The sequence below is a fragment of the Misgurnus anguillicaudatus genome, chromosome 8 (genome assembly GCF_027580225.2).
Source record: "Misgurnus anguillicaudatus chromosome 8, ASM2758022v2, whole genome shotgun sequence".
NCBI lineage: Eukaryota > Metazoa > Chordata > Actinopteri > Cypriniformes > Cobitidae > Misgurnus > Misgurnus anguillicaudatus.
The window spans coordinates 22,102,038-22,126,187 of NC_073344.2; the positions used below are offsets into that span (position 1 = coordinate 22,102,038).

Here is a 24,150-nt window from a genome sequence, read left to right on the forward strand (position 1 = left end):
GTGCATTACAATCCGAAATTGCATGTCTGTACAAAACACAACCTCTGCCTGTCACTGTTTACTCACTAATCTTTTCTCACAAAATCATATAGATTTCAGGCGAGAGCATTCGGCAAGGATTGGTTTGAAAGGCCGTAAAATGGTATGTTAAACATAAAAAGCGTACACCGATAATCTTCCAAACCGCATCTGATACTGTATGTGACAAATCACAATCAGCGACTTCAGTCTGCATGCGGTCGGGGGTCGTGGCACGCACCCGATTCAGACCTGATTGCATCTATTGATACGAGAAGGAATGAAAGAATGAAAGCAGAAAAGAAAGAGCGATAAAGGAAATCAGTACTCCAAAAGAGGGGAATAGTCGAAGGGATGAGGTGGAAAAAGGAGAGCGAGATTTATTTAGAGCTTGTGCATCTCATGCAGGTGCTGCTACGTGCCACATGTCTGAGGACATTTAAAGAATCCTATCTGAGTCACAGAGAAAAATGACTCACTAGCACAGCAGTCCCTCTTATCAATACCCAAAGAGAGAAAGAGAGAGAGTGTTGCCATGTCCACTTAAATGTTCTCCCAAATATAAATATTCTGTCATCATTTACTCGGATACAAAATAGTACGTTTGTAAAGGAAATTATTAGGTTTATTTAGTCACCGATTAATCTCATATTCATTGAAACATTCAAAGCAGAACTGTAAATTCAAATATGCATGTTCATAATGTTGAATCTGACCAAACACGCATATGACATAGTCACGAGACACATAACAACCAATGAGATTTAAAGTTATCGACATGGTGCCATATTTAAACTTACCGTGCTGATCTGTGTGTATCCATGGATATTTGACTTATTGATCGCTAAGTAAAAATTGTTTTTTTGCATAATTAGACAATAGGTACGTTTACATGCAACCAATAATAATCCAGTTATAATCCGTATTGATGGCTCAATCGTATTGGAAAGCCTTCATGTAAACAACTTAATCAATACAATTGAGGTTAATCGGATTCAAATTTGGATCGTATGGAAGGGGGTGGTGTACTCCGATCTGTGATACGATCATCAGGAGAAAAGTATGCATGTAAACACGTGAATCGTAGTATTTTCTTAATCGAATGCAAAAATACCTTGTGCACATGCGCAGAACATTTGTGCTCAAGTTCACATCTTATAATTACCTCATATTTACATCTCAAATAATTCTTGTCACAGAAACGTACAATAGCAAGGCAATAGACACGCATTATTAAGGTAATGGGGTCACGTTCTGTACATTCTACAGTGTTCAAGTGTACGTTCATAACCATGTAACCTTTAATCGTATTAAATTCAGTCAGATTGACAAAATATTGTGCATGTAAACATGTTGCCTTTCCCATACAGTAGTATATGCACATGTGAAAGTATTTACACAGTGATTTATATTAAAGGTGCAGTGTGTAAAGTTTAGTGGCATCCAGTGGTGAGGTTGCGAATTGCAACCAACGGCTCAGTCCACTGCTCACCCCTCGTTTTTGAAACGCATAGAAAAGCTATGGTACCCGCCACTGGAAAAACATGTAATTAACAGGGACAACTTAGTAAAAAAAGTTTGTCCGTTCTGTAGAAACATGGCGGCACAAAATGGCGACTTCTACGTAAGGGGACCCTCTGTGTATGTAGATAAAAACGTCTCATTCTAAGGTAATAAACACTTAACAGTTCATTATAAAAAGGTCTTTATACACCTCTGATAATATAGTTTTGTATATTATTTTGCATTTCTGTCAAGAGATCCTTCTAAAAATTACACACTGCACCTTTAAGTTATACTGCCAGTGGTATGTGTTCAAACCATATAGGAAAGACATTTTCATTAAAGCAAGATTGCATTTAAGTCACTAATATTGGGCCTTACTTTCTTTAAAGGGGTCATATGATGCGATTTCATGTTATCATTTATCTTAGTGTGCATAGAGCCGATCCGTAAAGATAAAAGTCTCAAAACCAAAGTGATATTTTTTCTTATGTTGTGTTCACACCAGACGCATTTGAGGCGTCAAATTCGAGTCTACCACGCGTAGTTGGACGATTGAACATTTTGAGTGTACTCGCTTCATTTGAAAACCACGCATGAAATTCTAGTCATCGAGACATTCACACGGAAATTCGCGTCATGGGGGGAGCTTCTGCGACTCCGCTCGCGTCCTGTAATCACGTCACTACTAGCAAGTTCCTGATTGGTTAATGCGGCACTTTTTTTGCAAAGTTCACATTTTTCAACTCGCACGTCAACATGTCTTTACATTAACTTAACATTGAAATCACTCATGCTTGACACCTCCACCGCGGCTGGTGTGAACGCAGCATAAAAGTTACTGCTCATCAACGCCTTTCTACAACGTCTCATTCAAACACGCCCACACATATCTTAATCACTGTTTGGGAAGATTTGCATAACACCGCCCAAATGTATACGCAAATAAAGATGGCGTAACTTTTTTTCTTGCTGTAGTATTGTTGCTGCCGCCGCCATGTTGTGAAGCTGCTGCACTCAAAAAAATGCTGGGTTATTTTTTCTACCCAAACGCTAGGTTCTCGTTTTGGATCATTTAATTGGGTTATTTTCTCAGTCTTGGGTAGTTTTTTGAATAGTTTTGTCTAACCCAATCATTGGGTTAATATTTGGTGTGTTCACTGACAGTTAAATGAATGCACCCCTCTCATGAGCGCCTCTTTCCCACAAAAACCCCTTCGAAGCGTCTGCAGCAGGCACGTATTTCGACATGACACGACTTAATACACATAGGTTGACAAAACACATTTTTGGACATAACGAGCCACACACACTGGCCGCTATCATTGTGTTTTTGTTTGCTTGTTTGGAGAAACTGTAATGAATCTCTTTTGTTAATTCATATTAACAAGCTATCAAATTTGGTCGTGTGCCATATTGCAAAGAAGAGTATGATGTAGCTGTTACACTGACAGCACTACAAGCATGCCATACCAAAGCTATTGACAAAACAAGGTAAAAATATTTGGCTGTGAATATATAGATCAGGGAGACACAGTGTAGGACACATTGTCTATTAATAGTACAAGAGCCAAGAATACCTCAATGACTTCAACAAACAATGATGTCAGTTTATTAATATAGGATGTGGTCATGTATGGAAAAAAAAACATTTACACGTGGACAATGGAAACATTTGGGGTTAGTGTAGTCTTTATACTAGTGTAGTATAAAGTTACTGTAGTCATGGTTGTATGTAAAGAATCAAGATGTAAATAAACTGTTGTGTATGACTTGAGCCCTTGCTAAAAGCAAAGTAATATGGTGGTACTATGGTAAAGAGATCTTGTATTTTTTTATTAATAAATATATTAAATACGCTATTATGGGTAACCAAAAGTAAAGTATAATTTGTAATTCCTTTCTTAAACCAAACAACGCATTTTTACTTTAAATATTTAAACATGCAATATAAAATGGAAGAACAGACCCTCTGCTTTCAAAAAAAAGTTTTATTCTACATTAATTTATTTTCTTTTTATCACTTTTCAAATAAGGGTAGGTTTCTTCAAAAATACCAAATTTTGAGCAAAAAGCTGAGATTATTGTATTTTTGTGAAGGACTTTTAATAGAAATCAGAGCGATGATCAAAACATACACGACAATCTTACCGTTTGCCATAAGTGGTTGCTTCCAGGTTTTATAAAATTGGGTAAGAGCGCCACCTGGTGGATAATAGCGGAAATACGGATTGCCGGAAAAACTCGTCATTGGTAGGGAAGTGTTTCCTCTTAATTTCTCTTGCTTGAGACATTTTTATCTACATACACACCGGGTTTCCTTACATGGAAGTTGCCACTTTGCGTTTCCATGTTTCTACCTTAGCACTAAATCAACAAATTGCTCTACAAAGCGTGTTTGTCACTATGTTGTCTCAGACAACAACATGTTTGTCCTGTAGCGACTATCGCAGCTTCTCTGTGTGCTTCGGAAAGGAGGGGTGAGCAGTGGACTGCCGTTGGTTGCAGGTCTCAAAGTTAGATGCTGTTAAAATCAACAAACTGCACCTTTAAAGGACAAGTTCGGCATTTTACACTTAAAGCCCTGTTTTCAGATTGTTTATGATGAAATAGAACGGTTTTGACTGAAAATTGGACGTATGATGCTGGCCCGAGAATTTTCGGGTGTTTCTTGTATCACCTCCCACCTCTATAATGGCTCTATAGGTGCACAGGAACAATCCTTCCTAAAATGCATTAAACTTTCGTTTACAAAGATGTGAAACTCACCGAGTGGTCAGGGGTGTTCACTGATATGCTCACACAAAAATCGCTGCAAAAGATGCTTTCCAACAATTTTATCGTAGTTTTTGTCCAACTCCATTAACTTGTATTAGATGTGCTGTGAGGTACGGTATTACTCCGGCCCGGGAACTTTGTTTGTATTCTTGCAATTGGCAAAGGCGTATTATCGCCACCACCTGGGCTGGAGTGTCTATTATTCAAGCTCTCAACGGAAGAATATACGGGGGTGAGGCGTTGGGAAAAATAGATCCACAAGTTTACAACGAATGATGAAACACCTGTTGGAGGGCGTCTTTTGCGGCGATTTTTTTGTGAGCATATCAGTGACCACCCCTGACTACTCGGTGAGTTTCACGTCTTTGTGGGCGAAAGTTTGATGCATTTTGGGAAGGATTGTTCCAGTGCACCTATGCAGCCGTTGTGGAGGTGGGAGGTGGAACAACAAGCACCCGAGAATTCTCGTGGGGCCGCCGCATATGTCGAAATTTTAATCAAAACCGTTCTATTTCATCATAAACAATCTGAAAACAGGGCTTTAAGTGTAAAATACCGAACTTGTCCTTTAAGTAGGTATAAGCAATTTATTCTTGTTGGGGTAATGCATTACTAATAATATTACCTTTTAATAAGTAATAATATTAATTTTCTGACAAAGAAACGCAATAGTAACTTAAAAGTAATGTAAGTGTTACTTTCCATATAAAGTAATTAAGTAACGCAATTAGTTACTTTTTTGGGAGTAGCTTATTATTGTAATGCATTACTTTTAAAAGTAACTTTCCCCAACACTAAACAAGAGTACATAAGAGGCATGCTTAATACTTTGAGATCATTATAATTATCATTTCCCTTTGTTTTACTGGTTAGCATAAAAGAAACAATCTGTGATATAGCTGTGTGCTAACGTTGCGCTGAAATGCATGGTTGCCATGTTTACATGACCCCAACTGTTTGCGAGGACACTAATCGTCTCATCTAAGCTGGACTCTAATGATACCCAAGCTGTCAGAGCACTACTGCTGTGTACATTACTGCTGGTTGGCCATGACATGAAAAGATTGACTACTGTGAAGTGCTAACGTCATAGCGTAACCGTGTGGATTAGCCCATTACTCACGGACCCATATTGAAATGACCGTAAATAAAGAAATGACTATGCTGTGTCGATGAAATCTTTGCTGCTAATGCCCAAGTGAGATTGGCCATGCGTTTTTATTGGAAGTTGGATGGAAAGGTTAAATGTTTGCTCTTGGTTATACTACAACGCAGACATCTTTGTTGCGTTCCTATTATCTATTATTTGATCGCTGGCTAGTATGTAGTAATTTTGCATAGCTTAGGTAATTTAGTGCTGGAAGGAATTAAAAGCAATGTCAAACTTTGTGTTGAAATTCCCTGATTTTTGATCACACTTACTGTAGATGTGAGGTAAAAGTGAATTGTAACTTGATCTTATATTAACAGGCACATTAGGTGATGCTGCATTAAGCAGCCTGTGAAGCCTTTTAATAAGCATTAAAGTGTTTGTGTCAAGCGGGATATGTGTGCATTCAGCTGGTGGTGTTTGTGGTAATATAAGTGCCGGTTTCTTTCCTTGGTTCACTCCTCCATATGTGAGTCACCAAAAACAAGAGGAAACAGGACGATGAAAGCAGCATCCGCAATGACAGTCCTTTTATTTTTGTCCTCCAAGACTCAAGGATCTTGCGTGGGAGCCAAATCAAGCAAAGACAAGTGGAAATAGATTTTTTGCTTAACAATTTCTCATAATCCTTTAACAATTACAGATTGACTTTTAAGGAGAGATGCACTGATATATCGGCCAGTAATATGTATCGGACGATAAAAGCAATTTTTCACACTATCGGCCAATAGCGTTTATAAACAGCTGATAGTCATGGCCGATTTATCCTGCACTGTTAAAAAAAAATGCAGCACGAAGTTAAAACAACTTGGTTTTGCAAGTCAATTCAACCTACTATTTAAAAGTGCACCTATATTATTGCTAAAAAACAGTTATTTTGTGTATTTGGTATAATACAATGTGTTCTCGTGGTTTATGATTTAAAAAACACATTATTTACCACCGTACATTTTTGTAGTTACAGATATACTGCTTTCCTCAAACGCTCTGATTTTGTACTGTACAAAGCTCATCTGTACATTGTTATGGGCCTGAATATCTCTGACATCAGCCGGAAACATGACGCTCCTTACCATGTTTGAAAGATTCGGTCACAATGCAATGCTGACAGGAGTTAACTTACAGGCTATGAGTCAAAGCGGGAGGAATTATGATAATGTCGGTCTTGTCTACTTCAACAGGCCCAAGAAGTAAATCATTGCCTACAATCCATGTGTTTGTTGTAGTCTAAGAAAAGAGTTTTCTGTTGGAAACGATAACCCGTGTCGTTATTTACTTTAGGGTATGTACCTTTTGCATATCGTTAACATGTACTACACACAACACTCGTGAATTGGACAATAGTTGCTCTTTAAGTTTTGGCTTAAAAAAGTTGACATAACTTATAAAAATATGTGTTGATTTGACAAAAATCTGTGTCTTTTTTACAGTTTGTCAATCAAAAGAGAACAGGAAAATGGAATGAATTTGAGCTTTGTGTTTGTTCACTATAAATGGTCATTATATGAATGAACAACATTCAGAAAATGTAATCTTAAATTTAGTTAACAAAGTTAAAAGTTAATATAACCACCAAACTATCGGTATCGGTAGATATCAGTCTGAATAATCGGCTATCGGTATCAGAGGGAAAAATGTCATATCGGTGCATCTCTACTTTGAGGCTTGGTTTTGTGTTTTTAATTTGTAAAACCGTATTAAATCCTCATATAGATTTTCTTTAATAATGCCCAGGCCATGGCTTCAATTACCACAATCAGAAAAATAAAAAAATAATTGGGTTATATAATAAATTAAATTAAATAAATTAACCTAGAAAATGTCCATATTTGATCCAACCATGGGTTGAAACCACCCAGCACTTTTTTAAGACAGGGAATTTAGATACAATACGCGCAATGAAAAAAAAATAGGGCTGGATTTACTTAGAAATATATGGCATCATTTTTGCATCCAATTTTTGGAGTAAGTTTTACATGGAATTTTAAGCAATTGCTTAAAATTTCTAGTAAAACTTATTTAAAAAAGTGGATGCAAAAATTATGCACTATATTTTTAAGTAAATCCAGCGTATTTTTTTTAAAGTGCATGTGCATTTTTAACGCACTATGGTTAAGCCAAGTTATCTTTGTGTAGCCAAAGATATTGGATATAACCAGATGGAGCACTCCTATAACTATGAATAGGGGACAATGCAACGCTCAATATGGCCGCTTTGGCTACAGAAGTCCCGCCTTCCATTTAAAATGACCAATCATCAATCGATAAAGACATGCACAGTAGCTGAAACAACCTTGAAAAAGTTGTTTTTAGCCCATTGTGAGCTTAAGAAACAAAAGTTATGGTGCAATGGATTTCATGTTTAATTGCTAGCATGTGATTTTCAAGATATATGTCTTTCCCCATTCAAGTACGTTGCCGCCTAGTAGTGCAACTTCACTAAAGAGACTTTGGTGTAGCATAGATCAGATTATTTGTTCTTTTTTTACAAATTTCAAATAACTAAATCTTTTAAATGCAGCATTGCAAACAGTAAAATGTATTAATAATACCATTTATTGCAAGAGGCCCAACATTTCTTTCCATATATTTGAAATTAGCATTTTTTGCCATCAGTCCATGCAACTCAATTGTTAAAGCATTGCATTACCAATGCAAAAGATTGTGGGTTCAATCCCAGTTGTCACATGTACTGAAAAAAATGTATACCTTAAATGCACTGCAAGCTGGGGTTAATAGGGCCAAATGCATAAATGCAATGTTTATAATGAATACTACATTCTTCCAGTAATCATTATAATCCAGTAAAGTTTATTTAGTGTTCATCATTGTTTAATTGTTACTGTCTACAAACATGTAAAAGATTAATACTATCAAAAACACCTAATCTCTTTTAAATCAGCACAGGGACATAAATGAAACCGACTCCATGTGCAAATCCTCATCTCATCCAGAGTTTTTTCACAGCACGACTCAAGCTGAAAATAGCCTGGCTCGTGGTTTAAGAACAGGCCTGTGTATCAATCAACAGAAGCCAGCACATGCACAATCCAACACCGAGCCTACAAAAATAGACTTTCACACAGGGTGCTGGCATGCTGTACAAAAATATGCACCGGCGGTACAGAAGGACATGCATTTGTAACCATTTCTATCAGTATCTAAAGTTGTCTTCAAGCATTTTTGTGCTCTGATGGATGCATCTAAAACAAGAGATACAGTCAGGTGTTATGACGTAAGAGTTTTTTGCCTGGTACTGTAGCTGGGCTGAACCGACATGTTGTTGTGTGATCATCACTTGGCCACCTGTTGTCTCCGTTACTCTAGGGGGAAATTTCTTTGACATGTTTGGGGTCAGGGTGGACACCATGTGCAATAAGAAGAATCTCAATACCGCCCATTTCCGAGGTCACTTCCTCTTTCTATCCATATAAAAGCCGCTTGTGACCACGGGTAACTCGCAAACAGATTACAATACCCAAGACTCGAACCTCGTCGCACTACACAACAAAAACGATGAGTACCGCAGTCCATCAAGATCGGCCTTTCAGCAGGTCCGTCAGGAAGATCAAGGTGGCTTCGATGGTCACCAGCCTTGCCAAAAGCTGGCAAAACTGGGCCAACGACCATACCGATAAGCAAGACACAATCCCAAGCGGCTGGATGCCCGACACCATAATTGAGGACGAGAAAGAGAAGCAGAAGAAGAGGAGCGAGATGAAACTTTTGGTCACACCGCGCGTTGTATCCGTCAACAGTGAAGACGGGGCGGACAAGATCAAGACAAGAACCGTAACGAAAGCCATCGCACCGAATGTTAGCGAATGTGGTAAAGATGTAGTTAACACCATCACAGAAAAAATCAACACTAATCAGCTGACATCAGAGGACAACAAAAACTTCCTAGGCAATGAATCTCCAACCAGGAGACGCCATTGTGGATGGAAATCGGCGTTGGCACAAAAGGAGGTCAAGAAATTGGGATCTAGACACAGCAGCGTGGATACGGAGGACAGCGGTCTCGGAGAAGAAGCGTCTTCGAGCGATAATAGTGATCAACATGAGAATGAACCAAAGAAACACATCAGCAGACCTAAGGTACGTCTTTTGCATTATTGTTTTAATGGCCGCTTTGCAGATAGGAACTTGTATACTTGAGGAAATATTGTAGATTTAATAATACATTGCATATTTAAATCAGATGTAGCTCAGTTGGTAAAGCATTGTGTTAGAAGCACTAAAAGTGGAGGGTTCGATTCCCATTAAACACACATCAAAAATGCATAGCTGGACTGCACTGTAGGTCATTTTGAATAAAAGTCTCTCTCAAATGCATCATTGCAAATGTTCTGTTCATCTATATTAGGTTATGTCGTCTATCATAACCTCACGTTTTACTGCAGTGGAATATATGTAAATATAAACAGTGATATAATAAGTTGACAGTGATATAACGGGACAATTTCCATCTGACCTTCAAAAGGCAGCATGCTTACCCTTAGCTCGATAAATGATATTCATCACCGCTGTGTCATCATGCTATTTGACTCAGCCTTTGGCCTGGTGGCCTCACCATCTCACATTTCACAAGGTGCCTTCACACCATTTCAGATGGTGCTGTTGTGAAAGAAATGGCATTTGAAGACCTCACGGGAAATATTTAGCAGTAACACCGAGCCTGTCTGACAGTAGAGTAATCTGACTGTTTGGTGACAGCCAGCTTGTCTACACCTTTAGTTTTGAATTATGTATTATTGATTACTCGAAAGCAAAACGTTTAAATCATTTGCTTTCTTAATAGTTATCGCTCTGGTCTTATTGTGCATATTCTTCTTAAAGGGACACTCCAATTATTTTGAAAATATGCTCATATTCCAGCTCCAATAGAGTTAAAAAATTTTAGCATAGAAACCACTTTTAGCATAGTTTAGCATAATCCATTGAATCGGATTAGACCATTGGCATCACGCTCAAAAATAACCAAAGAGTTTTGATATTTTTCCTATTTGAGGCTTGGCTCTTCTGTAGTTGCATCGTGTAAAAATTAAAAGTTGCGATTCAGCAGCAGCAGCCGAAAATAGTCCCCTTAGTAACTTTCAATAGCAGGGGACTATTTTCGGGCAGTGCGTAATATCACTACGTCTGCTGCAGGCATGTTACGGCAGCAAAGTCCTTATTACGTCAGAATGAGAGTATAGTTCCTAGCCATATCTGCCTAGAAAATCACAACTTTTAATTTTCTGTCGGTCTTAGTGCACGATGTAACTACAGAAGAGTCAAGTTATAAATAGAAAAAATATCAAAATTCTTTGGTTATTTTAAGAGCGATGCTGATGGTCTAATCGGATTCAGTGGATTGTGCTGGGCTATGCTAGAAGTGCTAGCGCCAGAACCGGAGATCAGGCGAATGGATTCCAAAACGGTAAAAATCAAATGTTTAACTTTTTGAAAATGAGCATATTATAAAAAAGTGGAGTGTCCCTTTAAGATTTTTATATATATATATTAGAATCAATTTAATAAAAGCCTTTTGCTGTTCTCCTAATTCAACCTTGGTATTTCGCTTCATTTCAGATTAAGGTGACTACAATGAACGACCTGAGGAACAGATGGCAACAGTTTGCAGAAAACCACATCGAAGGTCAGAAGCTCAATCCTTTCAGCGAAGATTTCGACTACGACCATGCCATGTCGCTTCGACTCCACAAGGGCGACGCGGGATACGGGAAGCCCAAAGATGGATCTAAAACCGCCCAACGAGCCGATCGAGCCCAGAAACACATCTATCGCGAGATGGAGGAGATGTGCTTTATCATACGCGACATGGGCAAGCGGGACAAGGAGGGCCGCATAAGGATCACCTTCGGCCGTCTGTTCGACCGCTACGTTAAAATCTCAGATAAAGTCGTTGGAATTTTGTTGCGCTGTCGCAAACACAAGATGGTGGAATTTGAGGGAGAGATGCTGTGGAAGGGCCAGGATGATGATGTCATCATCACTCTTTTGGTTTAATGCTGAACTTAAAAACTTTTTTACTCTCAATTATATTTATTTGGCAAAACCGAATGCTAATAGATCATAGTATGGCTTAGTTGCTTATAACAAGAAAACAATGAGAGTAATGTTTTTCTATACTAGTAACCTTACGAAAATGAACCAATTTTTGTAGTAACCTTGTTTTTTTGGTATATTAATATTCACTGGCGAAACCACACTGCAAAAAAGTAATCATATCAAAATATGTTTTTGTTTTTCTTTAACTTTAATTTAGTTAAATAATTGCAACTTGTTTTTAAGTTGTGTTAACAAAATACTAGTCTAAAACGTAAGATAGTAGGTTTAATGGACTTTAATAACCAATTTGATTAAACTTGCATTAAAAAAATGCATGATTTTACTACAGTAACGGTTGTGCTAAAAAAAACACGGTTATTTTGTGGGAAGCATACAGTATAGTAAACATTTTTTTTTAATAGTAAAGCCATTTCATTTCAAAGCTTAGTTCATTTTCGTAGGGGTAGTAATTATTTTCTTTTAAAGGTTCTTCATGGAACCAAACAGCCAATAAGGACCATTTTAGGAACCTTTATTTTAAAAATGGCAATACTGAATATGACGTAAATAGATTGCTTGCTCTTGACAGTCTCAATATCTAAAACCGTCATAGCTGGAATGTCTATTTATAAAATTTTTGGAAGTTTGAAACCATAGACCCTTGAGAAGGTCCCAGAAAACTCCCAGACGTTAACATATGAACTTCTGTGTTCTTTCTGGTACGTGATATATTTTAAAAGTGCCGTCTGTGGAGTTTTAGTGGTTAAAGGCTTCACGTGGTGGATGAGTGACTCTTTATTCACAGTTTACACAAGAAGATTGAGCGTCTCGTGTTTGTCTCTTCGCACGTCAAATATCAGGCATCCTCAGAATGCCAATGAGGTCCTGACTGGATTCACAAATAATATCACATTGCTTGTAATCCTTTCGTCTGTATTGCATTTCGATACAAATCAGTTTGCCCATGTGAGAATCTTTAGCGTGCTGATATGCAAAAGGTTATTATTTTCCTCCTGAACATTTTAAATTTATTTATTATTGTTTTATTGTCTAGTTTAGTGTTGTTTGATGTAATTACCTCTTTCAAAATGAAAGCATGATAGTCTTCTTACAGAAGGATTTGTTATAAACATTCGAAGATATTTGATCATGTGTAGTGTTAAAAACTTATTTATTGTTTTGATCTGGAAATTATTCCCTCTCTTTAGGTTAATAAAACCCAAAGGAGAAAAAACATTTTCATCTGCAATGTTCTTTTTTCTTTAAAATATATTTAAATAGTTCACAGGTACAAGAAAGGTAGAAAAGCTGTCGATGGGATTGTACCCTTTCAAAAAGCACACTTAAAGGGTGCATATTAGTTCCCTACAGGCACATAATATGAAAGCTACATAAATAAGCTTTCTATTGATGTATAGTTTGTTAGGATAGGACAATATTTGGGTGAGATACAACTATCTGAGGGTGCAAAATAATAGTCCTTAGCAACACATACTACTAATGATAAATACATTTTTGATATATTTATTGTAGGACATTTTTTTAAAATATCTTCATTGGACATCATCTGCACTATCCTTATGATTTTTGGAATAAAAAATTCATAATTTTGACCCATACAATGTTTTTTGGCTTTGTTACAAATATGCCTGTGCAACTTATGATGGTCCAGGGTCACATATTAGGACATTTTTAAACTTTTGGAACTTTTGTACCTTTACTTCTGAAGGTGTGCATCTTTTGCATTAATAATAATGCAGTGACAGTAATTTATTAATTTGTGACAAGAGTATGCAGCTAACCATTGACACCTAGTGGCCGTTGTTGGTAAACCCACTAAAAGTGTGACACAAACCTCATTTTTTGAGATTTTAACTTGATATTTGGATCAAAACTACTTGAAACTTGTGGCTTCACATTATTACTTTTGTGAAACATTTACATTTTTATAATTTTATTTATAAGCAGGCTAAAGCACGCACATCAATTTAAATTGGGTGCTCGACCAAAAAAAACGTGGTAGTATAGTAATGCAAAGTCGGCGACACCAAAGCTCCAAAAGTATCAAAAATATTTATTATTTAAAAACAGTGCATGGCATCAGGTTACGTTTCGAGCACGCAGGCTCTTCATCAGACTGGTGAAGATGAAGAGCCTGCGTGTTTGAAACGTAACCTGATGCCATGCACTGTTTTTAAATAATAAATATTTTTGATAATTTTATTTATAAAACTAATATGTTATTGCATTATTTTTATTTATTAAATTTTTTTATTTAATATTTTCACCTCCAGACACATCTGTGAAAATCTTTTAAATTGTCTTCTTTAAAACAAGACCAAGGCTTCTAGACCAAAAAAAAATGACGGAGTTAAATTAATTTAAAGGTGTACTGTACATCACAGTTTCTGGAAAGGTCTTCATATTGATTCCAAAAATAAACATTTTTATTTTCCCAAAAAGAACCTTGTATTTAAATGTTCCTAAAATAGCCATTTATGCAATCGACAGGTTAATGATTCTAAAAGGACCTCTTAGGAACCTTTATTTTTTTTAAAGTGTATGTGTGTGAATTAATTTACATTTCTTGAAAATGTGACAAAACTGCATAAAGCAAAACATAAAGAAAAACAATTTTGATGTCTGATTCTAAGGACATATTTTTTACTTTTGTTTGATATTTAATTTTGTTATCATGTCGGGTCACCACATGATGTCTAAATAAAACGAGTCAAATTTTTCACAAAACAGCGGCAACTGACATGAATTAGAATTAAGCTCATCTCGCTCAATCCCTGCAAAAACACCGAGCTTCAATTCTCAGATGAAGAGTCTTTGATCATATTTTCCTTGATGTAACTCTTAAAAAAGCGATTTCATCTGCACACAAAACCAGACTAAATCAATCCAAAATATATGATTCTCTGTGATGAGCTCAATGAAAACCTCCTCTCTCACCTTTAGCTGTTTGTTGTCAAAGCTTATCAGACGGTTTTTCTGACAGCATACAACTAAACCTGCAGTGTTTCTGAGAGCTCAGACAGTAATCGGACGTCATGTTTTGTAAATCAGAGTGAGCCATTTTATTCCTTTAACCATCTTCAACAGAGTAACAATACACCAAATTGTGCATTAATTAACAGTGACGTTATTGTTTTTTATGAATTAAACGAGGAATTATATGATAAAGAAAAATGTCACACCATCTAATTTAAAAAAAAAAAGATGATTATTTTGCCCTATCAACCCCAACAAGTGCAGTTGATTTGGTAAAAAAAAACTATTTGAAAAGAAAAAGACAAAAGAAAAATACAATGTACACAAAAACTGAATTACATTCTTGCATGTCTCTTTCTCTTCAATGCAATTGGAATCATGTTAAGACCTCTGGTTTACAAGTTATTAAAGGAACACGCCCACATTTTGGGAATTTAGCTTATTCACCGTATCCCCCAGAGTTAGATAAGTCCATACATACCTCTCTTATCTCCGTGCGTGCTGTAACTCTGTCTGACGCAGCCCCCGCTAGCTTAGCTTAGCACAAAGACTGGAAATGCATGGCTCCAGCTAGTATACTGCTCCCAATAAGTGACAAAATAACGCGATCATTTTCCTATTTATGTGTTGTGATTTGTATAGTCAAACCGTGTACAAATAACAAGGTGATATGAGACACAGCGATCTTTTAACAGTATACATACTGAGAACTATATTCTCTGAAGACGAAGCACTGCCGCATGGGCGGAGTGATCTGCTCGCAGCACACGAGAAGCCCCTGGTGAGGAGCAGAGAGTTCGGTCAGAATTGTGCAAATCACTCCGCCCATGCGGCAGTGCTTCATCTTCAGAGAATATAGTTCTCAGTATGTATACTGTTAAAAGATCGCTGTGTCTCATATCACCTTGTTATTTGTACACGGTTTGACTATACAAATCACAACACATAAATAGGAAAATTATCGCGTTATTTTGTCACTTATTGGGAGCAGTATACTAGCTGGAGCCATGCATTTCCAGTCTTTGTGCTAAGCTAAGCTAGCGGGGGCTGCGTCAGACAGAGTTACAGCACGCACGGAGATGAGAGAGGTATGTATGGACTTATCTAACTCTGGGGGATACGGTGAATAAGCTAAATTCCCAAAATGTGGGCGTGTTCCTTTAAGGCTTCACATAAACAATTCCTATTTGTTTAAAAATAAATTAAAAATGTGTTTATTTTCTAGAACATCTGGTGCCAAAAAATGGGGTGGATTCGAAGCAACAAGTATCCAATTCTCAAATGATCACATCTTGATACATACAAGATAATCGTGTGACTAAGCCAAAGTATAGAAATTTCAATATCTAACATCCAAAAACCTTCGTTCAGCAAATTCACTACCATTAATTTTGCCAACTATTGTATATCCAAGTCTATTTACATGAACCGACCAACATGAACATGAATCATATTGAATTTTTTGGACAGTGACTGACATTTAAGAATAAGAGTAAAACGTATGAAATTCCTATATATTAAACTGATGTATATTAATAAACAAAAATCTACACTGTAAAAAATCCTAGATTTTTAGTTAAGTGACGAGTTACTATAAATTATAAATATTAAGTAAAATTAGTAATTTTCAAATTTATTTTCATAATTTATAGCAACTACTTATTAGAAATTAATTGTAAATTCAAGTTGATTCATCTTAAAAATGTAGGATTTTTTACAGTTCACGTTTTCAATTCAGAGCAATTTATTACATTTTTCCAAACCATTCACTCGTATAAGCCCAGCACATCTATAAGTTTTGGCACTAATTTCTCAAAAATGTACATGTTTTTCACTGCTTTGTTGAAAACCAAGTATTGCTACATGGATGCAGAAATTACCGATGTCAATGCAGAGAAAAATCTGGCTTTACTCCCATAAAACATAAAGCGAGCAAAATTGACAAGTTATTGCTTTAAAGACAATAAACATTTAATTCTTGAAAAATAATCTGGCAGTGTTTTCTATATGGCCTTCACGCGTGATCATGTTACGATAAATTGAGGTATACTTTTCAGCATGAATCCAAAGCTTCTTAAACTGGAAACAATCTTTCAAGAATTTCTATTAAAAAGTGTTCATGTGTTCATTTTTTTATATGAATTCTCATTTATGCAGAATTCTGCTTTCTTCCCTTTAGTTTGCTGGCATATCATATTTTCAGGACATGTGAGCAGAACATCACACACCTGCGTTTATAAATACCAGACTCTTTTTTTGCGTCAGAATGGCACACAGTACGATTTGTGCAATGTAACAGTATGTTTGATCATCTGCTGCTACATTGTTGCCTCTAAAGTCATCTATACCCCTTCCATGCAAAATCTCATTAAATCGTTCATGCCTATGCTACTATCTAATGCTACGACCGTATCAATGCTACTTAAAAATTCTGCCTCCCGATGTAACCAGAATAAGAAGAAGAAAAGTAAAGACTCATGCCAAACTTGCAGTTAAATATGAAATTTAAGATTATAAAGTGCAAACATAAATTATTAGTTTATAATTGGTGATAGATTAAGAGATCTGTTAATAACTGTTTGCCGATTGGACGATTAGCAGGAAGTGTTCAATCCGCCTGGTGTCAGTTCTAAAATCTACCAGATATTTTTAACGTTTTAAAGTCTTATTCACTTAAAATAGTATCTGCAGTATATCTCGCTTTTAAAAAGATGTATCGATCAAGCTGTAACTTATTTAAAAACATCAACTCCCTTTTTCCATGAACATTTTATGACCTGTATGTTATTTAAAGGCTTTTACACCCATTAAAATCATCTTTATCCATAATTTATTGGAAATGTACAACGTACAACAAAAATTCCTCACCTTGAATAGTGTATGTTTTAACATCGGTAAAGATTGTGTAAAACTAGCATCTGTCTTTTAAAATATTTTTGTCTGCCTAAATTATCGTTTTTTATTTTTTTGTAAAGCATCTAGTCACTAACTACAAAGTAAAGCCACTTGCTGGTAGCATTGGCACCGTTCAATGATATGACAAACGAAAGCATGAACCACAAACACTGACTCCTCGAACTATACATATTAAATCTTGTAAAGACAAATATCTATTTCTTTATCATTAATAATGCAAGAAAATGAATATAAACCCGCACTTTTAAACAATACATTCATCTATAATGTGTCATATTGCACAAACCCATCCGTTCAACCTATACGGTAATAAAAATAAACAGGTTGCAGCGTTCAAACCGATGAGCGCACGAACCTTCGCGTCTAAACCGGAGGACGTCTCCTTCTCTAAAGACACACAGACCACCACAGGCTAATGTGTAAAGCTAAAATAAAGCCTAGACGTTTGGTCTGTCCTGAAGTCTTTTCCCAGAGGCTGAACGAGAACATTTCCTCATTTCCTGTGACAAAAACTGGAATTTTCCAGGTGGTTTTCTGTTCTTGGAAATTCAGAGGGTTTCAGCGCCGCAGTCATGCACAACCAGCACTCTTAGGATAAAGGGCTTCGAGAGCCCTTTCAGAGAAAAATAAACCAGGTTAAGTTAGTAGTCTTAGGAACGTTCGCAGCACGGTCCCACACTGCTCTCCAGAGAGAGCTGCGATGAGTGTCGAATCAATGGTGCCATTGTGGGATCAACCATAGAAGAAGTCGGGAAAAGCTTGTACCAGCCAATCACCATGTTTGTCAAATCCAGCTCCTCCAATAGGATGCGTGCCACGCCCATGAAGCATTTACGATCCATCCGGCCGTAGTTTCCCCAAACGATGACCTGTTGGAAAAGAAGAACTGTAAATTAATAAAATTCTCCAATTAAAAACATATACAGGTCCTATTTTACAAAAAGACAGTACGTTTTTTTTAAACCATTACGTTATTTTTTATATTTTTATGACAATTTAAGCACCTTTAACCCATAAATTGTCATTACTTAGAGTTTTATTTTAAAGTCGCAATCAACTTTAATTCCACATTATGACGTTTTTTTTAAGTGGGCGTGGCTTGTGATTTCCACTGTAAATTTATTGGATATAGAAAAGAAGGCGTATCATTCAGAAATGGAACTGGCAGCATACTGACAGTTGGAGGGGGCGGCGTTTACGGATGCTCCGCCCAAGCCGTCTAGCTGACATCATCATTGAATGAGTAAATTTTGGGATTTTGAAGTTTATGAGGGCAAATTAATAAAAAAAAAGACCCACACAGATACATTTTTTTTATAATGAACACTGAAAAAAAATATTGTCAGTTTTGATTTCATGGCCACTTTAAATGTAAAGTGTGTAATGCATTTTTGTTTATAAAACGGTTAGTTCCAGTCCTTGATTCTGATAAAACACAGCTATGACCGCTGCATTCAACTTGATTCTGCATATCACTGCTCTGTTCACAATCGTTCAGGGACTATTTTTTTAGCGAAAGAAGACTTTTTGTGATTTTTACCTAATTAAAGTTACGCTAATACTGTTTTATAAAAGCAATAAGGTACTCCCGGCTGTGCTATATCGTAAATAAGTTACGACTAAGGGGGTTGCATTGACCCTAGGTCTGTCACAATGATTAAATAATCGCGTCATTGCGATTGTTTGACATCACTGCGATGATTTCAGATCACTGCAATGATTGCTCATCTCTTTAAAAAACACAAGGGGGAGCTGCAGCGCCTGTATAAACGAGACAGTATCAGATGTCTCCTATCAGATTGGCTACTATTTAAGGCCTGTTCTGGTATAGTCGGTTTATTTTGATTGCATTTTTATTTTCAGTTATTTTTCAGACACTTTGTGTTTATTTCTTATGAAGAATTTTCAGTTTTTGAAAAAATATTTATTTCATGAACAAACAAAAAATTATGAGAATTGAATGTCAAAGCAATTAAACAGATAATAATCGTCAAAGTCGTAAAACAGGAAATTAATCATCATAATCGTCACAATTTATTAGCCAATTTTCTTAACCGTGAGCTCCCTACTTGACCCATCACGCCCTCAGCCACGACTTATTCCACAATACAACAGCACAGCCTCTCGTACCAGATTGCTAACTTGAATACTTAACCTGCAGAGACAGCTGTATGTAACCAACCAGTTGTCAAATTTGAATCAAATGAATGTGTGCTGTTTGTCCAAACAATGATTGTTAGTGGTGCAGAATAAAGTGACACTTTATTCTTCATCTTCAAACTTTAATCCAAACATAATTTCTAGTTTCCTTTGTATGATTTTGGAGTTAAATGTGACATGTTCTTGACAGATTTTGAATGAATAACTTAGATTCTAGTAAACAAAATGGTTGTACTAAATTCAAAAGCATGATCTCATACGGTAGCAGTTCTTTTATAAATGTTACATAATGGAGAATGTTGGAAGAAAGGCTTCTTTACGTCAGTGAATAAATACATGCAAATTACACTTCTGTCACCCGACGCTCCTGTATGTTCTGATGGCTGTTTATAACTGCAATGTGTGTTGTGACAGTCTGTCATAAAGTAAATGCTGTTGTTTTTTTTAAAGCATATTATTGAGATATTCAGTGTTTATTTCTCTTCTGCTTCAGTTAAATATTCACGCATTGCTATTTCTTTTTGCTAGTTCCACTGAAAGGACTCAAACAGATGTCCCCTGACATCACCCCAACCTACAGAGTCATTTCATTCAGCTGGAAAGAAGGTAAGTTTTGCTGTCAATCTGAGCTTATGAAAAATGAATACTTTGTCATTTAATATCCGATCGATCTGATTTATTAAAGGCCTTAGGAAAATTAAGCAAGTTTATTTTACGGTTTCAGAGTTGTCATTTCTATCTCACCTGCACAACTTTTCCCTGTGGGCTTTCGGAGAACACAAGGACTTGATTGTAAAGGGGATCTAGCGATTTCCGGACAGATTTTGTCTTCTTTTTGGCGATGCAGATACCATTTTCCAGAAGGTACACTTTAATGTAGGCCGCTGTGAACACAAACACATACATTTAACAACGTAAGCTGTATCCTAGAAGCCCATACACCGTAAAAAGTAATTTATCTAACTTGTTGAGTCAACTTTTTTAAGTATAATAAACACTGTAACATTTCATAATATGTAATATAAGTCTCAGGTGTGTCCAGAATGTTTCTGTAAAGTTTCAGCTCACAATACCCCACAGGTCATTTATTATAGCATGTCAAAGTTGTCCCTATTTGGGTGGGAGCAAAAACGCTTTGTGTGTGTACCTTTAAATGCAAATGAGCTATTGCTCTTTGCTCCCTTAACAAAAGAGATGCTTAAGTTAAAATAGATCTGATTTGGCAGAGAATCACAAAAAAATAGAGGACAGCGTCCAACTCACTAAGAGTAGAAACTATGGTAAAACTGGACTGTCAGTCAGTGGCCATGGGCGGGGCTTTAGCAGTGTGACATCACATTGTTAAGAGTATCAAAACAGCATGTCTAATGAGACTGCTTTGGTTTAATAGGGATTAAAAAAAGAAGGAAAACATTTTTATTATTGTAGGGTAGTTTTGCCAACACACATTTATGTCCAAACACCTTGTAAAAGTGGATTTTGTATAATAGATGCCCTGACGCAACAAAATCAAGTTAACTACTACTACTAGTTTTACTCAGATTAACCTATTTAAGGGTTGCTACAAGTAACCTGTACTCAATTTAATTAGGTTTTATGAACTTTATGTTCTTTGTAAAATTCACCTAATCATATGTGAATAAACATTGAGTCATGGCTATAACCTCAGAAAAGAAATCTAATCAGTGGCGGCTCGTGACTGCTCATCCGAGGGGCGCTAATTCAAAATAAGTGTTTTGAATGTGTGTTGCTTGCGTTTTTTTAAATATGTGTTTGTTGCATCATGTGAAACATGTGCATCACGCTTTTTGTCAAAATAAGTGCCTGTGTACACGCGTCAAAACCGTTTATGATAAAAGAGACGCTCACGTTCACAAAATACACGCAAGACACTCCCTTAACTGTAAACTCTGATTATGCATGAGATTATGCGAGTATCTGGCAAATGCAAGCGTCTCCTTTATCATAAACCCTTTAGATACGTCTGCAGCAGGCACTTATTTTGACAAGACACGTGATGTACATAGGATCTCTCACACATTTTGAAAAAAGGAACCACACACATGATGGGCGACATACATCTTGTGACGAACTTCGCATCGAGTGCCCTCGAAAAAAGAAGTCACCGGCCGCCACTAAATCTAAATGTCTATATTCTAAGCACTACAGTGATTAACTTTACATAAACAGACTTTGTCAATAACAATTACAAATTCAATTGAAGAAGAACAAGCTGGGAAGATAGATTGAAGATAGTAACATTTATTCAATGTCAACCAGGGTCACTTTTAAAAGTGCAGTATATTCTAAACAGTGGTAACTAAAACTTAAAGAAGAAACAGGAACTTTTCTAAATCTCAAAGATAAATAAACATTAAACACTAAGGGGTGGTTTCCCAGACACTAATTAGACTTGTCCTAGACTAAAATAAATATAAGAGCTGTCCAAACTGAAAACAACTTGCACTGACATATCTTAAAACTAGGGCTGTCAAAATTAACGCGTTAATAACGCGTTAACGCAAATTCATTTTAACGCCACTAATTTTATTAACGGAGATTAACGCAACGCGCAATTTCTGTTTGACCCTTGGTCCAGCCCATAGTTGAATGAACAGAGACGCAGACAAATGTGACTCTCTCTAAATGAGTAAAAGGTTTTCATAGAAATAAGAACATTAAGCAAATAGTCTAGCAAATCCAATGCTCTAAATGCTCGTTGGACATCTGATATGATCTTTATTTATACGTCTGAGAGGTGTAACGTTACCGTCCTCCTAATGCTTAATCTAATACAAAAATGCGTCTCAATTCATTTTGGTTTCGCTTTTATGCATGACTTAGAAAATAGACTGCAGGACTTGCTTGATGTTAAAAGAGTCATTAAGAGAGATAAAGTTCGGTACCTGATTAATGTTAAAGAGTTATTAAGAGCGACAAGACTCAAAAGCGATCCCCTCACGCTGACTGACTGATATCTGAAGCGCGTGCACACAGACGCGCGAGTGCGCGACCTGGATATAGACATCTACACAAAATTACAGTTTTACAAATATCTGTTTTGATAAGAATTCACGCAGGTAGGCGCTATAATCTGTTATGTTTTAAGTAAATGTTTGGTTAACTGTTGGGTAAAACTATCTGATGTGTAACATTATATTAGATCACTTAGATTTTAAGCAGTCTGTCTCAATGACAATCAAACAAAAGGAAAAAAAGTTGAACATACATTGATGATGTTTTTGCTTTGTGTGTGCTAAATCTATTAGTTTTACCAGTGATTTTAAGGTATTGATGTGGTAATATAATGTATGGATGTGGAAATGTTTGTGGTAATTTGACTCTTTCAACTTCAAACACGTGTAGTTCTGTCATATTTTGTTAACAAATCATGCATTGTTCTATGTTTTAATAGAGAATGTCAAAATATGAACAACTATTTTTTTTTAAATTTGCTAATTCCGACTCAACTTGCCAGCACAGGTCACAAATGATGCAGCAGCAAACAAAAATGGAGAAAGAAAAATCTTCTGAAAGGAAAATGCATATACAAAACAATGGATGGTGATTCTGTTAAAATGTAAACTGGCTGTTGTTAAAATACATTTGCATAAAGCATCTATATATGTATATATGATTAGAATATTAAAAACCTGAAAAGTGTTAAATTAGGGTAAATTTAGAATGGATAAAAATGTGCGATTAATTTGCGATTAATCGCAGTTAACTCATGAAATCATGCGATTAATCTAGATTAATTTTTTTAATCTATTGACAGCCCTACTTAAAACACATCAGTGCTCTTTGTTTTGCCACAAAATGCACGCCAGTAATGTTTTTAGTAAGGCATGTTCTGTTAAAACTAGTTATATTTCCTTATTAAACTAAGGCCTAGTCCTGGCTTAAGCTAATCCCTGTCCGGGAAACCGCCCCTAAGTCATTCTTTTTAGTTAAAGGTATTGCGGAGGATTTCATTTTTCCGGGTGAATCATCAAGCCTATTGGTCCTCCTAGTTGTCAATCAGGAGTGTTGCGCAATTAATTTTTTAAAGGGGGGGGTTTAATGGTATTTTAAGCATTCTGACTTATTAACACAGTTATAGGGCTCTATCTTACACCCGGCGCAATGCAGCGCAATGCGCGACGCAAGTGTCTTTCGCTAGTTTCCACCCTAATTTTCACGTTTAGCGCCGCGTTGTTTAAATAGCAAATGCATTTGCGCCCCCTTTGCGCCCATGGGCGTTCTGGTCTGAAAAACGAGGTGTGTTCAGGCGCATTGTTGGCGCGTTGCTATTTTGAGGCAACTAAAATAGACTACGCCATTGACCAACAAAAACCTGGTCTAAAGTCTAAAGTCAATGGCGCAATATGTTTTATGTTATTTAAAGAGCGCATTAGTAATATGCGCCTATAAACGGGAGGACAGCGCGGGTTTGCTTATCACAAAGTACATAAATGCGCAGCAGCACAAAAATGCTTTTAAATATGAAAGATTAAAGGATTGAATTTAAGAGATTATTATTGAGTCTCTTGGACATATTTATAAATGAGGACTGATTATGAGACGTTAGAAGG

The 24,150-nt window shown here is 36.4% G+C and overlaps 2 protein-coding genes and 1 long non-coding RNA gene across 4 annotated transcripts in view; 2 read left to right on the plus strand and 1 right to left on the minus strand.

The window, feature by feature from the left end:
* Positions 1-8,890: 8,890 nt before the first annotated feature.
* abraa (actin binding Rho activating protein a) lies at positions 8,891-12,739 on the plus strand. Its single transcript, XM_055214129.2, has 2 exons — positions 8,891-9,547; positions 11,024-12,739. Exons 1-2 carry the CDS (start codon positions 8,966-8,968, stop codon positions 11,459-11,461), a joined length of 1,020 nt encoding a protein of 339 aa, XP_055070104.2. The 5' UTR covers positions 8,891-8,965; the 3' UTR covers positions 11,462-12,739.
* A 2,927-nt stretch (positions 12,740-15,666) lies between these two features.
* The window catches only part of rims4 (regulating synaptic membrane exocytosis 4), a 40,852-nt gene continuing 32,368 nt past the window's right edge, over positions 15,667-24,150 (minus strand). For both annotated transcript variants that reach the window (XM_055214131.2, XM_055214132.2), the window contains exons 5-6: positions 20,321-20,460; positions 15,667-18,285 (exon numbers count right to left, since the gene is read on the minus strand). In XM_055214131.2, coding sequence (XP_055070106.1) covers positions 18,067-18,285; positions 20,321-20,460 — 359 coding nt within the window. In that variant the 3' untranslated portion in view covers positions 15,667-18,066. The remainder of the gene's footprint in view (positions 18,286-20,320; positions 20,461-24,150) is intronic.
* The window catches only part of LOC129451085 (uncharacterized), a 42,595-nt gene continuing 37,961 nt past the window's right edge, over positions 19,517-24,150 (plus strand). The window contains exons 1-2 of the long non-coding RNA XR_012370775.1: positions 19,517-20,182; positions 20,301-20,440. This is a non-coding gene — a long non-coding RNA (uncharacterized lncRNA). The remainder of the gene's footprint in view (positions 20,183-20,300; positions 20,441-24,150) is intronic.

Coding starts and splice junctions, on each gene's coding strand:
- abraa (XM_055214129.2), top strand. CDS start 8,966: ATGAGTACCGCAGTCCATCAAGATCGGCCTTTCAGCAGGTCCGTCAGG. Junction 9,548..11,023: donor AACACATCAGCAGACCTAAG/GTACGTCTTTTG, acceptor GCTTCATTTCAG/ATTAAGGTGACTACAATGAA.